The following is a 14,860-nucleotide window of genomic DNA, read 5'->3' as shown; positions in this document are numbered from 1 at the left end:
TATTCAGCCTCTTTGAAATCTAACTTTAAGGCCTGTGAAGCGGGTAATTTTAAGGGTCTGTGTTGTCCTAGCTGATTTTGCTGTCAAGAGACTGTTCTAACTTAATCCTAGTTTAGTCATAGGTAGCTGTGGTCACATCCACCTGAGCAACTAGGCTGGCCCAGCGGAGTGGATTAGCAGAGTGAAGCAGCTGGAGTTGAGAAGCTGATGCTTTAAGCGTTCTGGGGCTTTTTTTGGAGTACCTTTGGTCTGGGTCCTGCTTCAGCTGCCTCTACTACATCTATGGTCAGAAGCAGTCCAAGGAATAGCTGTTTCCTCACTCACAGTGTTGGTCGTTTGAGCTGGGCCATACTAAACTTTGTCCTTGTCAGATGATGGTAGCATGCTACTGTCGTGCCTTTAAAAAGCAACAGGCATAGAACAAAGCCCCTTTTCTGGTCCAGTAGCAAAGCTAAATGTCCCTGTTGATTTCTCATAGCGTTTCCTAACTAAGCCCACATCCCTAACATGATCAGCAGACTGGAATGGCAGGCTTGCTCATGCAGCTGTAGCTGGACACAAGCCCAATCTGGACAGACCACACCCTCTTTAGGATTTGAGATCACCCATGCAAAGTCAGGGCTTTTGCACACAGAGGTACAACCGGGCCCTCAGCTACAACGTTGTAGCACTAGCTCCCAATAACTGGGTGATACCATATCTGTATTTGAAAACAATTACTCTCCCAGGGAGCCTCCTTACTTCTAGCTCCTGCTTGGTAACCAGTCTGGGTTGGGCAAGACTGTCCTGCAGACAGTATCTGTAGGAAGCACTGACAGGATCAGGAACCCATGGGGGGTGAAGGCCGATGAACTAGGATGGGCTTCACAGGAAAGACACACTGCACTCAAGTTTTCCAAAATTCTTATTAAAGGAGTGCAGGAACCACCTTTTCATCCCGGGATCCACTTAGAGCATTTAGATGTATAATTGATATGTCAGAAATGTACTTTCCATGGGGTCCTGCCAGGTCAGCAAGTGAGACACAAACGGGTTATAATCACACCCAGGCTGCACAGCATGTCCACATGGAGGCTGTGTCCAGCTGGCTCAGGGAGGTGGCTGTGTCAGAGCAAGGCTGGGCATCTGCATTCCAAGTGCCTTGTGACAGCAGGCATAGGCTGCACATGCACACACAGATAAGTGTTGCTGCTGTCTACAGGTGTGGCCTATTGTGGGGTGTACCTAGCACAGCACCCTCACCTGGGATACCATCTGTATCCTCACTGGAAAGGGGTTAACAGTGCTAAGGCATCCTAGGAAGGAAGGGGCTTTCAAGTCCCCCACTAAGCAATTCTGTTTCTGCCCTCAGATAAAAACCACCCTCTTAGGCATGTTACAAAGGTTTCTAGCTATTTCATTTCTTAAGAGATATTATTACTCTTTTGCACCTAAAGCTTTTGGCCAGAGCAACCTATTTATGGAGACATTGCGCCCTGCCCCTTTCATCCTGATGGCCCATCAGTTTTGTTCCACCTCACACTGGTGCATATGCAGGGAAAGCTCTTACTTCTACTCCTCTTGAGCCAGGAGTATTTGGAGTTTAAAAAGTGGGTTAGTAAAACTGTTTAATCAGTCACAAAATGTTTTTCCCAGACAAGGAGAGTTTCAGCTGCAGCATGGGCACAGCACTGTTAACAGGGATGAGGCACTCAAGGTTGTGGCATGAGCTCCCTAAGAGTTCATCGAGGACTTGGTGGTGCAGACAATTCATCCCTCTGCATCCCTGCTAGTGTCCTGAGCTCATTGAGCACACTTCACGAGTGTGTCTCTGGTTTCCAAAAGGAAGCCTCGCAAGTGCCCTGCAATGCAAGTCCTATGCAGGGAGATCCCCTTCCCAAGCCCCATGCAAACCTGACCACAGCCTAGGGGTTTTTGTTTGTTTCCAGTGGATTCCTCTCCCCTTCCCTTTTTCAACTGACTTTGAATAAGAGGGAATTATTCAAATATAGGTTCCAGGAAGGGTAGGCCCTATTAAAAACCCCCTCTGCAGGGCTCCACATTTAGTTCTCCTGTTCTCTCACAACCTTCAGGTGTAAGCAATGTGCTGTTCTAGGAAACTGTGTTCTCAGCAGCTCTTCTTGCTCACCAGCACTCCAGTGTTGTGTGTGGTGATCTCCTTCCCTTTCTTTGTATTTCTTTTACCCGTTAATCTTTATAGAAGACAATATAGAGCAGGAAAACTCTCCTCTTGGGAGCAGTGTAAGACTTTACAGTGTGAATATACTCTATATGAAATAGCTGTTGCAAGGGTAGTCAAGATGAAAGATGAATCCCAGCAAATATTTAAAATGGTTTCCTCCCCCTCTGAGTATACATTCAAAACCCCCAAATCTTTCTTCTACCCCATTAACAGCCAACTTCTGTTTCCCCAGGGTCAGACTGAGCTGTGAATTCCTTACAGCTATGGCTCCTCTGATACATCTGGCTTCAGCATTCCTGTGCAGAGCCTCCTTTCTCATACAAAACAGAGTGGATGCTGCTCACAATGTACTCTGTGCTGCCCCTTCCTTCCACAGACATTGTTTATAAGGCATGAGAGTCTCCCGTTCTCCTAAATGGTAAATCTTGCAGGCTCTTCCCATTCCCTCTACTACCCTTTGATAACCAAGAGACTCAATTCCTGGCTTGCTTTTTTTTTTTCTCAATTCAAGTAAATACTTCGAATTTGTCTTGATTGGTTATGTTAATTTTCGACATTTTCTGTTGCATGCACAGTGATTAATGTACACAGCACAACTTTCATAAGCATTTGCATTGCCTTAGTTAATAATGCATACTGCAACTAAGCATCTGCTCAGAAACAGAAATGTAGTTAACCCCATCCCACTGCAAATTCCTAATGTTACATCTGATTATCAACTCAGAGTTGCAACATACTTTATATTCATCTTCTTGCTAGTAAACGTGTGGTTCAAACCCTTGCAGGTAGCAACCTACAAAGATCATGAACTCTCTTAAAACAAAATTAATTCCAAAATTTAAATTAAAATTTAAACTCTTTTCAGTGCTCTTAACTCCAGTAATGCCTGTTCTGCAAGAACAAGACCGTGCAACAAATATGCCGTTACCGTGGGAAACACAAACTAGAAATTGTGGCAGAAAGGCAACTTACATAACTGAAGATAATTTCTTTCCTTTGTTCCCTTTTAGGCAAAACTTGTAAAAGAAAAGAAAATAATTTCCTTTCTGTCCTTTCCAGGAACAAAACGTACATACATGTCCCTGCAAACTCACTCACCCAATTAGTGCTTTTGCAGCCAACACTTCTAATTAGGCCTGCAAGAGCTGTAAGAAAGGAGAAGGGAAGGAGGGCAAGAAGGAAGGCAAGTTGGCTTCAGTGACAACAGCAAGCAGCCTGCAGGCAGTGGCTGAAGTATATTAAAACATCTATTTCATTATGCAGCAATATCAAGACCCTAAGGTAGTTAAAAATGAACTGCAGCACTCTTTCTCTCTGCTACAGTATCAAAAATAACCTTACTTCTTTGCCTCAGCTTCTCAGCAAGTACTGAACTAGAGGGCAACTTCAGAAAGGCCAGACCTGCACTCCAAGACAGGTTGCAGCATCCCTTATCCTGCAGACACAATTTCTTTGGTCCCTTTTGTTCATTGGAGCACAGCACAGAGCAGACCAGGCTCTTCTCACTGACCAAACTGTCCCTCCCATCAACACAATTCTCTCAGAAGCCACAGTCTCACCCATGCTCTGTTCCATATACTCTGCTGCTATTAGTCATCTCTCAGCCCTGATGAATAAAGCTCTTTCCACATAAAACCCTTTAGGTCACATAAGGTTCTTAGACATAACAGGCAGAAAAATTTCTATTTTAACTTGAAATGTCTAAAGCAGGGAGGGGATTTGTTTCTGGGTCTTCTGTAGTGGTGTTGGTTATGTCTTTCTGTTGGTCCCAATTTATTGCAGTACATGGCTTCACGGTCATTCCTCCTCTATTATCCTGATGAATACTGAAACTAAGAGATTAAAAAAAATCAAGTTACTAGTCACAAATTCACACAGGCATTTTTGCATTCCTGAGTTTAATAGGGACCTATTCTAACAGGACTAGAAAATTAAGCATTTGTTGTGAGAATTCAAACCCAAATGTGTACATAGTCCCAAGGTGTCCCCTTACAGAAGCTGCTTTCAGAAAAGTTATAATCTGGCAGTGGACAATTCAGCTTTGGTCCCCAAACCTTCAGTTCTTAGTGGCTGCTTGTATGTACTATATATACTACAGATACTGTAAGCTGAATCAAGCAGTCAATGCCAACCTAAGGTACTTTCTAGACAGGGGTTCTGGGGTAAGGGACTGGGGTTGAGAGATGCTGGATCCAAGTGTTTAAAACACTTCACATATTAGTTTAATGTTTCAAAAATGGAAGCCAAGGCACCAAGTTGATAAACCTTTTAAAGTAATGTCTGAAAATATAACGAAGATCACCTGCCTTTTCTTGTTCAAACAACTTCTTTCCTATCTGCAATTCTATTGATATCATGGTGGCTGTGAAGCACTCCAATGCCTTCCTGACAAGTCATCATCTCTACATCATCATACATACGCTATTGCTTCTCTCCAGTGCTACTGAAAAATTGCCTTTTAAGCAGAAGCAGAAAGATTTAACCAGCTTTTCAAAACATCAGAAATCAGTGTTTCAAAATCTCCAGACATTCTTGAAATTAGAATTTCTGTAATACCAGAAAACATTTCCTACATAAAGACTCCCATATATATATGTGTATATATATGTACACCACTTGTATTTGTATCTTTTTTTGCTTGAATTATATCCAACAAAAGTGAAGTTAAAAAGCTGAATGCACTTTAATTTTGGCTTAAGATAACTGATTAGCTGCCATTCTACTTTAGCTTTGTATTTGTCACACTATACTGTTGATTTTGAAAACCCTCATATCAAGTTTTTATTTATTTTGGCATTACCATGATTTCACAAATACATTTTAAGACATACTATGTGCTGTGACTGACAGAATATATATATCAACATTGCTTTACCATGAAAGAGTGCTCAGGTAAAGCAGGGGGTAGGGACAGGACCTGGATGACAAAAAACAGACAGTTCTATCACTTGCCCAAATCACTCTGTTCTCAAATTACTAGCAGGCAAAGACATATCTGTTGGTGCAAAATTATATTACAGCCACAGCAATAACTGAATGCAAGGACAATGCCACGATATCTGGCATTATAGTGACTGACAAATGAAACATGAAAATGAGAGGCTGCAAAATAGAGTGATATTAGCATTTAAACCTTATTGGAGTGGTTATGCTGAAAGCAAAAATATGAAGAAGAAAGTCTGTATGATCAGGTGGAAAGCCAGAGTCCTGCAATGTTAAAGCCCAGGCTCCAATGTAACTGGGGCATTTATGAATGTCTCAGCACAGTCAGGGCAGACAGACACCTGATATAAATACAAGGCAAACCTAACATAATGATGGTGTTTATTTCCAAGAACTCTTGTTGACATCAAAAGCTAGGGAAGGTTGTCATGTTTTCCAGAACACAACCAAAGGTCCAATTCACAAGGGACATAGATGGGAACACAGAGGATACCTTGGCCAACTTCAGCACATGCAACCTGCAAGGAACTGGGCAGGAGAATGAATGAACAGGAAAACCAATGGGGGGGGCGAGGGGCAGGAGGGGAGTGAAAGACAAAGCAGTTTTTCCTGTGCAAGTAACCATACATTAGAGCCTGCTCCTACCCTGACAACAGCTACATGTTACAGCCGTGCTGTTCTGCCATCCGTTTCCCCAGCTGCAACTCTCAGGGGCAACGCACACACGATACACATTTAAGCCAAGATTAGCCTACAGGTTTTGGGTAGGGAGCCTAACTAAAAGTGTGCACATCTACACAAAGCTCACATATATTTGCTTCACAGAATGAGAGAAAAACCCACATCACCTATTTGAAGATGAACTTTCATGCTGAATTGGCATACGTACCTACAATGGAAATAAATCCATCAGAACAGAGCAATCATATCAGATGTTTTTTTCCTCTATAAGTCTAGGCTTGTTTTGGGTTGCTTTGGGTGAGGAATGTGTTTTTCACTGGGGCACACATCTTTGTACATCAGTTAGATCATAGGATTCTGATTTTACTTGATGTTTTCAATAGCATTCCTTATAAGAAGAGGTGGGGACGCTGCTTGATCTGCCAATAATTAATCTGATATGATTTTTTGCCAAGAGATTTACATCAGTCAACTTCAATCTGTAACTCAGAACACGCTTTTATCGTGTCACATCTCAGACCAATTGAATTCATTATCCTACCAAGTAAGAGTGTCAATTTTAACTTCTGAAATGTTAACATTACAGTGAACTTCAGTTGATCCAAGGGACACATTATCATCTTGACCTACTGCAACTTCATGGTAAGTAATTAATTTCTCTTCAGTATAGCACACATAGTGATCTTCTAAAAATTTCCTGGAAAACAGTCCCCTCCTATTGCTGCCCTTGTAAATACACAAGACTTTTTCACACAGGAGCTGCATTAATGTCAGACCTGTCTCATACTGCCATTATGAAACAATCATAGTTTGTGCTTTTGCAGAGCTCCAGCAACATTGCTGTTAAATTTTGACAGGTTTTCCAAAGACTCACTCTGGCTAGATGCTACCAATACCTCAGCACATAAAGCATCTCTCCTACTAGTTTAGGAATAAAACTCTCGCAGGTTTCTACGCATAGTCCCATCCCCCCAAGCACAACATGCTCCCAATATTGCTTCAGTGATATTTTTTTTCACGATTTCCATTTCCTTCATTTAAGTTTCCTGTAGAGCTTTCTGTCCACAGATGTATTTTAGAGCTCTTTTGTTTATTGAATTTTAATGTGTTAATACCCAATAGTGTTGGGCTCCGCTAAAATACGCATCTAACCCTTTTAAATAGCTAAGCCATTTAATAACCATAATCCTATATCGTGCATTCACAGCACCAAACAGTATCAGAAAAAATAAAGGCTATTCTGTACAGAAAACAGCAGTGAACATAAACCTTACAGATCTTTTTTTCATTTTGGAAAACAGAGATCCCAAATACACCTCTCAACACTGTCCATAAAGAGTAACACCAAGCCTGTTGTAGTTTAAGCACCACATAAGATTTTGCTTTGTTGAGAAACAGCATAAAAGATTCAGCTCCAGGATAATCAATCAGGAATGGACTCAGATGCTGACAGGTTGCTAAGTGATTAAGATCACATATATATTAAAAACGTTTAGACAATATTTTTTTTTGATTGAGTCGTAATTCTGGCTGTGACAAGGAAAAAAAAATCAGACAAGTTGTTGAAACAGATGCCAAAGATTTTATACAAGGAATGTCATGGCTGCTTTCTCTTTGTGCATTAACATGGTAGTAAAGCTACATGCATAAACAGCACACAGGGCACAGCCTACAAACCAAGAACACATTGCTCACCCATTAAAAAAATAAAAAATACTTTGAAGCACAGAATTATGCTAGATATACAGAATGTCTTTTAAAAGAGGATTTCTACCTACTCATGTCCTCACTTGGACAACTCTCAGTTTATGGTGGACTTTTGCTTACAGAAACATGAGACAGTCCCCAGTAAACTTGGCCAGTACCGAAGGTGTCCTGGAACATCTTCTAAATCTACTTCCTTGTGTAGGCTGGATGTAGTTGCAAAGGGGCAATCACTTTGTGAATATGTTCTTTCAGAAACAAAGTGAGAACCCACTTGTTACAAGGAAAGTCAGTACGCTTGTTCAGAAGATAAAGTCCTTTATAGCAGTTAATTTAATAATACAGTCTTAAAACAGGGTGTTGGGCACTCATCTACAGAAGAGCACATTTAATAAGCTGGGGATAAAATACCACAGTTCCAGGACATTGCATTAAACTCCAGCCACTCCAAGAGGAGGCAACTCCCATGGTGAAAGAATTCATGTCTATGTAAGCCAAGAATGGAGCATTTTAGGCAGTTTAGTCCACAATGGTCTCTTACTTTGTATAAGTGGAACCACAAATCCACAGTACATGACAGTATAAGTTAGGTTAAGTGGGGCTTTTGATAATAAACTCAGTGAATTCTTGCAGTCCTTTAATAAAAGGATGAAGTCCAGTGAGTGCCAGTTGCAAGGAGCAAAGAAGAAAGGTTCCCATTTTCCAGGTTGATTCGTAAATTCATACGATTAGAAGAAAGATGAGTCAAATCTGTGCAGTTTCTATGCAACCACATTTGAGAACATAGAGGCTTCAGAGACTACAGGATCACTTAAAAAGTGGGGGGAAAGAAAAGTCATCACAACCCAAACAATTTAAATTTCATATTTCAGAACTGCCTACAAAACTTGTTCTCTTCTGCTCTGGACAAAACTTTTAACTGCAATGATCTGACAGTGAAACTTGAAGAAAACCTGAGTACATGAAAATACTGTCAGGGAGAGCAAGACCCTGCTACTTTTTGATCTGGTATTAAAGTTGAAATGGCAAAATCAGAATGCTTTGCCTTGTGCCATATGATGTGCTTTACTTTTCAGAGCTCTACTGGTCTCTACCGAGAGGTCTATTTCAACTTGATACCTCTTGCACTGCAAGACCATTGCTCATACCACAGTTCAAACAAACTTGCTCATAAATCTGAGTTTAATCTTGCATGGCCAAAAGGACAGCACCTCCAGATGTAGGGCTAGTTGAATTGCCAGGTGTAATTCATACATCAACATTGGAGATTTCCTGGCAGCAGAGTCCAAACCTTCCTCACAGGACATCACGATCAGCAAGACATTCCAAAAGAAGAATTAGAAGGCCATAAGTCTGATCCAATATAGTAAGGAACAACACCATCCATCATTTGAACTAGGAATACTCGAAGCTTCATTAGCCAACCGTATTCTTAATATCCTGAAGTATACATAGTTGATATATATATATATTTTTAATTGGAATAAAATACACTGGATTTTGGTTTGCTCATTTACAAGGGAGCTCCGTCCCTTTCCCAGTTAATTTGAAATTAAAACTAGAGGCTGAACATAGGCTCATTCCCAGCGTTTCAAGATGGATATAACACAAGAGGAGGCCAGAAACTGGAAACATGCACTCTGGCTGCAACAGGTTAAAAGGTGAAAGGGAGACCAGATATTTTCATTTGTAACCCTGAGAACATAAGGAATTGCAAAGATCTGGAGAGGAGCCTGGGGTTAAAGGTCACCAGGCTTTTTATTACAGTTAAAGCAAACTCGGACTGGGTGATCCCATCCGCGAGAGGGAACCGCTCTGCGGTCGTGTGAGCATTCGTCACAGAATCCCTGGCCACAGGCCCGACAGTGGTGTTTGGAGAGTTTGATACTGAATTCCTTCCGGCAATTGTGGCAGTGCAGGATTTCATGGTCTGGTACCCAGTATGCAGGTCGGGCAGCATCTTTTACCAGACCTGAGGAGGAATTGAGGTGAGGGGATGAGAAAGAGGGACAAGAAAATAATCTGTCAACATAAGCAACATCAAGAATGTACTCCAGGGGAAGTACGCACGCACTGCAAGTCATACTACTGCCATTAAGGGGAGGTGATCTACTGACAGAATACTTTAGTGCAATGGGTAGCCATTTAAGGCATTCTGCCATTCTCCCACATTCTACCTCTCTTCAAAGGGGCAGACTGTTTCTCCTTAAATAGCGGCATCTTCCCTTACTCAGACTCTTCCAGAGGTTGAGACACTTGCTTTTTCCTATCTTCAGGTTCATGTGTGGCCAGAAAACCCCACAGTTACCAAGCTAAATATTCAGAAACACATGTACTGTCTAAACTGAGAAAGGGATTTATTCTGCCCTTCATGGACTCTGAGAGCAAACACCCATAAAAGTGATAGCAGGACATGCTGCAGGCAAAGCAGTTGAATGATGATCTGCATAATGAGCAGGAAATCAGGTCCAACAACAGAAGATTCAAATGTGAAATGTTTGCTGACATACCTAACTGCCACCCAGCACATGAAAGAGCAGCAAACGTTCCCTGTACAAGTTCACCATTAAAGATCACATTACTGATTACTTCCCCATCATTATCAATCTGGACAGCTTCAAATTCTCAGCCCTCCCCTAGAGAAGTACCAAGTGCCAGCAGTATCTGAACACACTTAAAAGGCACTCAGCATCTCTGGAAGAAAACCAAACCTGATAAAATGCTTCCTAATTGGTCAGTCTTTAGGGAGCTCCAAATGGCAGGTCACTGCAGTGAATGCATCAGGGGAGCACGAATTACTCACAGCTTGGTGCACAGAGATTTGCATAATAGGGACAAGAGAAAGTGTGAACTGCAGAAAAAACATGTTGAAAACCAAGAGGAAACATTAGGCAGAAGAGGTAGAGAGGGCTGTAGAACTCTCAACCAACAGTGATAGCATAGAAGAGGTGCCAGCCTGTCACACAAACTCTTGAAGTTTAATCAGTTTGAGCACAAAAATGCCTTTAGGCAAAAAATCCATCAGAACAGAACAGAGCTCACCTAAGGGAATGTCCATGGCTGTCACCACTGCTCCAAGTGTGTTTTGCACAGCTTCCCCCACCTTCCTGGCAATAAGTGTCCCCCCTTCCTCATCTGAAGGCAGTTCAGCCACATCTGCATGACACAAGAGTGAAGGGTTCAACACCTACAACCACCACAATTTCTGCCAAGTTTCAGTTAATTTACATTAACAAAAACCAGCAGCAAACCCAAAAAGGCATGTTGGAGTCCCTCCTCAGCCTTTATCTCCCACATCCCCAGTCTTGGATTGCAGAGTTTTCATTTTAGCAATAATGGACAAAATACTAGTCTGCTGAAACAGCAGCATGCCTGCTCTGATGGTAGTGCCAGACCATCAGAGTTGTTGGAAAAACAAAGTAAAGATACAATTAGAAAGTAATTTTGTCAAGGGGTAGCTCTTTGAAAGGGTTATCTTTCTTCCAAAAGGCATTGAGCTCTTGAGCTTCTCAACCAAAAACTGTATGGAAGCCCAGTTTGAACAACACTGTCTACACCCAGTGGGAATGGTTGTGATCCAGAAATCAGGGGCAAAGACTTCAGGCTGTTGCCCAGGGATAATTCTGTCACAATCCACTCAAAATTACCTAACTGGATGCCCCTGTTTTCATAGCAGTTGTCACACACACGCACTGGTGCTGGTCCCCAGCCTCGCTCAGGCACTGGACGGGTCTTGGAAGAACAGCCATCACAGAAGCCCTCTCCGCAGGCCCGGCAGTGATGCTTAGTGTCGTTATCTTTAAAAGGCGTGTTGCACTTATTACAACTCTAATCAAAACAACACAGAGAGGAAAACTGTTAGTTTCATCTTCCTTAAGTCAAAAATAGAGAGCAGAAGCCCAGGACGCCAAGTCTCAGACTGAAATTGTGAAAAATATAGTTACACACAAGACTTGGGTCCTACCAGCTTCATAACTTTACCCTGGGGAAGTGATTCAGACAGGTAGGTGCACAGTGGTTAATCAAATATATTGCTATGATCCCTTCATTCACAATCACAAATAAACACAGCCACATGATGCAGGGCTGAATGGTGGTTGTTTGACCTTCGTGGGGGGTAAGAATTCAGAAGGCAGTTTTCATTGAAGATGAGTGAAGATGAGTCTGTTTCTTGTGAGACATAGGGAATCTTTTCCTATTTGAACTGCTTGATGCTTTTTGCATCTGGTATGAAACCAGAGTTTAACATCTGCACCCACAAAAATAGTACTATTAGCTGCAATAGTCAGATTTAATATGTTGTTTCTTTGCTTTGAAAAGAAAGTTCATGCAAGCCAGGGGTTTCTGTGATATTGCTGGGAGAGGAGCTCACAAAGAGTAGGGAGAAACGGTCTCTCTAGCAGGGCTGGGCCAAGTCTCTGTTCATACTTTCTCTGGATAAGTCAAGAATGGGAAGAGGAGAAAACATTTCAGTTTTCTCAGAATTGTAGGAGAAGGGATTGTTGCAGTAAAACAAGAAGCATTTGGAATCTGCAAAGTCCTCTATCACTTAAAGGGTAAGGAAAAGGGATTTTAGTTATACAAAGCCTTTCTCTCTAGCAGCTGCTATTTACCAGGATCTGAGAATTGGGTCTCCAGTAAGCTGGGGCAATCTGGTCTGTCAACCAGGAGGTCACAGCTTTTGTGGGTCCCAGGCTAAGTTCAGATACTGATTGAGCCATGAAATTCATGCCATCCAACAAACGCTGAGCTGCATTGTTGTTGTCTTTCAGAAATCCATCAGTCTGGAAAGAAATGGATATTTACTTGAGAATAAAAACAGGAAATATTTGGGTTTTTTAGATGCAGATGCCTCTGCAACCCATTGCTCCTCTTAAACTGGAGGGCAATCAGGAGAAAAAAATTCACCAGCCATGCTCTGAAACAGGGGGGTAGGTCCATATACATAAAGTGTTCATACACTGGCATCTTAGGCATTTCAAGATAGCCAAAAGATGACTGGAGGCCTTGCAAAGGTTCTTTTGAAGAGTAGAGATAGGAAACAGCTGTAATGAAAGCCAATCCATTTTCTCCATCAACATCCAGAAGAACCAAATTAACATGGCTGCCCACATACGCAAAGACTATCCAGCAACCAGACTTACCCCTGGCCAGACGTGCTCAATTTCTGTCCTCACCACAGTGTTCACAGGATCTTGGTTGCCAAACCAGTACTGCCGGCTGCGGTACACCACCCCACAGTTGGGGCACTCAATCACATACCTGCAGAAGAGGAAGACAGGTTACCTCGGTGGTAACCTGAAAGCACCGGAGGTCCAGTGCACCAGGTAGCTTAGAGGCAACAGGGAGCAGAGAGATCTCAGCTGCAGTACTCACCCTGACCAGGCATACTTGGCAAGACCCAGCCAAGGAGAGTCCGTGGAAGCAGAGGTTTTTGGCACCACACTGACCTCCATCCCTCGTTCATAACAGGCCTGTAACATAAAGGCTCAACTAAAACTGCATTCTTGAGAATCCAAATGTGGATCTGGCAGCTGTTTGGACACCTAAAGCATATAATTAAGATACAAGGGTCTCCACAGCAAAGGAGCACTCATCAGAACTGATTTATAACAAAGCAAAACTGCTGTTAATAATGACATCAGGGAAATATTTCTATATCAATAAAGACCATGATGGTAGACAAAAATTTCCCTGTCTCCTGCAGATATCCTTCAGAAAAAGTGGCTAATACCAAGCAATGGGCATAAGGAAATAGGAAGAGTAGCCACACCGAATACGTAGAAGGTCAACATTACCCAAGTTAAGAGCAGCTGGCTTCACAGTTTAGCTAGAAAAATGAGACACAGCACACAGAAGTGATAACCTCTCCCAGCAAACATACAAGTTGAACGAGGATCAATTTTTCTTGTCAAGGCCATGAGCACCTCTGACATTTTGAAAAAAAATGGAAGAAAACAGGTACATGCCTATGATATTCCTCATATACTGGGTTATACTTTCCTTTCTCACTCTTCAGATCTTGTCCTTATATCGCTACTCACCTTGCAAGTGTAGACTCTGTTATCATACTGGTGAGAATATCTGCATCGACTTTTGGATTCATGAGGGACTCCTTCCTTTGCATGGTTCATGCTCCTCTTACAGCCACACCTGAGTATGCAAAAGCAAACCCTGAGTTGTCACTGTTAGATACAGGACAGATGTCACCAAGATTTCATTTCTATTACTATTCTTGCATTTATACAGATGCTGTACCCTCAAACCATTTCCACAACTGTATATACAGCAATGACAACATTTATCATTGAAAGGCAGGCTTTTCAGAAGGAGGTGTAGCAACTGTTTCACATACAAAGCAGCACTACACAACAGTTCACTGCAGAAAATGATCACCGTAGCAAATTTAAATTTCAGAGAGTATTTTGGGAAGGACTAAAGAAGTTTGGAAATTGACCACAATGGACTTAACAGTGCAGCCTTTGCAAGGAATTGCTGGAAATTCTCTAATGAACATAAGAGAGCAGAAACATAGCACTATATCACATTTGAGAGGAAATGCTTCCAGAAGTACAATCAGCCATAACATCATGCTGCTATACACCTCACAGACTCACACCACTGACTGCCATCTACTGCCCTTCCCAGGTTCAATCTTGGGGCTCTTCCCAGAGAGCTACAAGTCAAGGTCTAATCAAATCCGGAGCTCCACTTAGACGTGGTCACTGAACACAGTGGCCAACCATGATGTATGCTTTAGGACAGTTTATACCATTTAGGTAACAAAAATGTCAGGAAAAAAACACAGGAAATTTCAAGGGATTTATTTAGGCACTCCTTTCTTCCTGCCCCGCTTGCATTTGGGAAAAGATATGGGCAGCACAGGTTTGTAGCCATGCACAAAAACAGAGTAGGCAAAAACCATGCATCCAGTTGGGATGCAGCAATAATAGTCATCCAATTCACATAAGAGTTGAATTTCAAGATAATTCTGCCTGGAAGTACTAGCTGATGATAGGTGATGTCAGCTGTCAAGATGTCACAGAAACTTTACGTTCTGTGGCTGCAGACCAGAGCAGCACTGTCCTCTAGAAGGATGGAGAAGCATTTTTCATCCACTTACCCACAGCTGAGGCACACAGAGGAGCATGTGAAATATTCATCTGGAAAGAAAGAGCTGTGAGCCATCTGGTCATCAGGGATCTCCCCACTGAACCGGTCACTTAGAGCCTGTCAAACAGAAAAGAATGAACTGGTAAGGGATGAAGAGCAATGAAGACATTTTACGCAAGCTTTTGCAAGCAAAAGCATGGATTCCTCTACTGGAGGGAGAGGCAAAGAGAGTACACA

At 42.1% G+C, this 14,860-nt stretch overlaps 1 protein-coding gene across 2 annotated transcripts in view; it reads right to left on the bottom strand.

Moving 5' to 3' along the window:
- Positions 1 to 7,368: 7,368 nt before the first annotated feature.
- The window catches only part of ZFYVE1 (zinc finger FYVE-type containing 1), a 29,562-nt gene continuing 22,070 nt past the window's right edge, over positions 7,369 to 14,860 (bottom strand). For both annotated transcript variants that reach the window (XM_027707360.1, XM_027707356.1), the window contains 8 exons: positions 14,634 to 14,740; positions 13,555 to 13,663; positions 12,887 to 12,984; positions 12,655 to 12,772; positions 12,124 to 12,294; positions 11,158 to 11,338; positions 10,553 to 10,666; positions 7,369 to 9,482 (listed from right to left, as the gene is read on the bottom strand). In XM_027707360.1, the coding sequence (XP_027563161.1) occupies positions 9,250 to 9,482; positions 10,553 to 10,666; positions 11,158 to 11,338; positions 12,124 to 12,294; positions 12,655 to 12,772; positions 12,887 to 12,984; positions 13,555 to 13,663; positions 14,634 to 14,740 (1,131 nt within the window). In that variant the 3' untranslated portion in view covers positions 7,369 to 9,249. The remainder of the gene's footprint in view (positions 9,483 to 10,552; positions 10,667 to 11,157; positions 11,339 to 12,123; positions 12,295 to 12,654; positions 12,773 to 12,886; positions 12,985 to 13,554; positions 13,664 to 14,633; positions 14,741 to 14,860) is intronic.

The sequence above is a fragment of the Neopelma chrysocephalum genome, unplaced genomic scaffold (assembly GCF_003984885.1).
Source record: "Neopelma chrysocephalum unplaced genomic scaffold, ASM398488v2 Primary Assembly neopelma1_24, whole genome shotgun sequence".
Classification (NCBI taxonomy): domain Eukaryota; kingdom Metazoa; phylum Chordata; class Aves; order Passeriformes; family Pipridae; genus Neopelma; species Neopelma chrysocephalum.
Note: the sequence above shows the minus strand (reverse complement) of the source record. Positions and strands in the feature narration are given on the sequence as shown.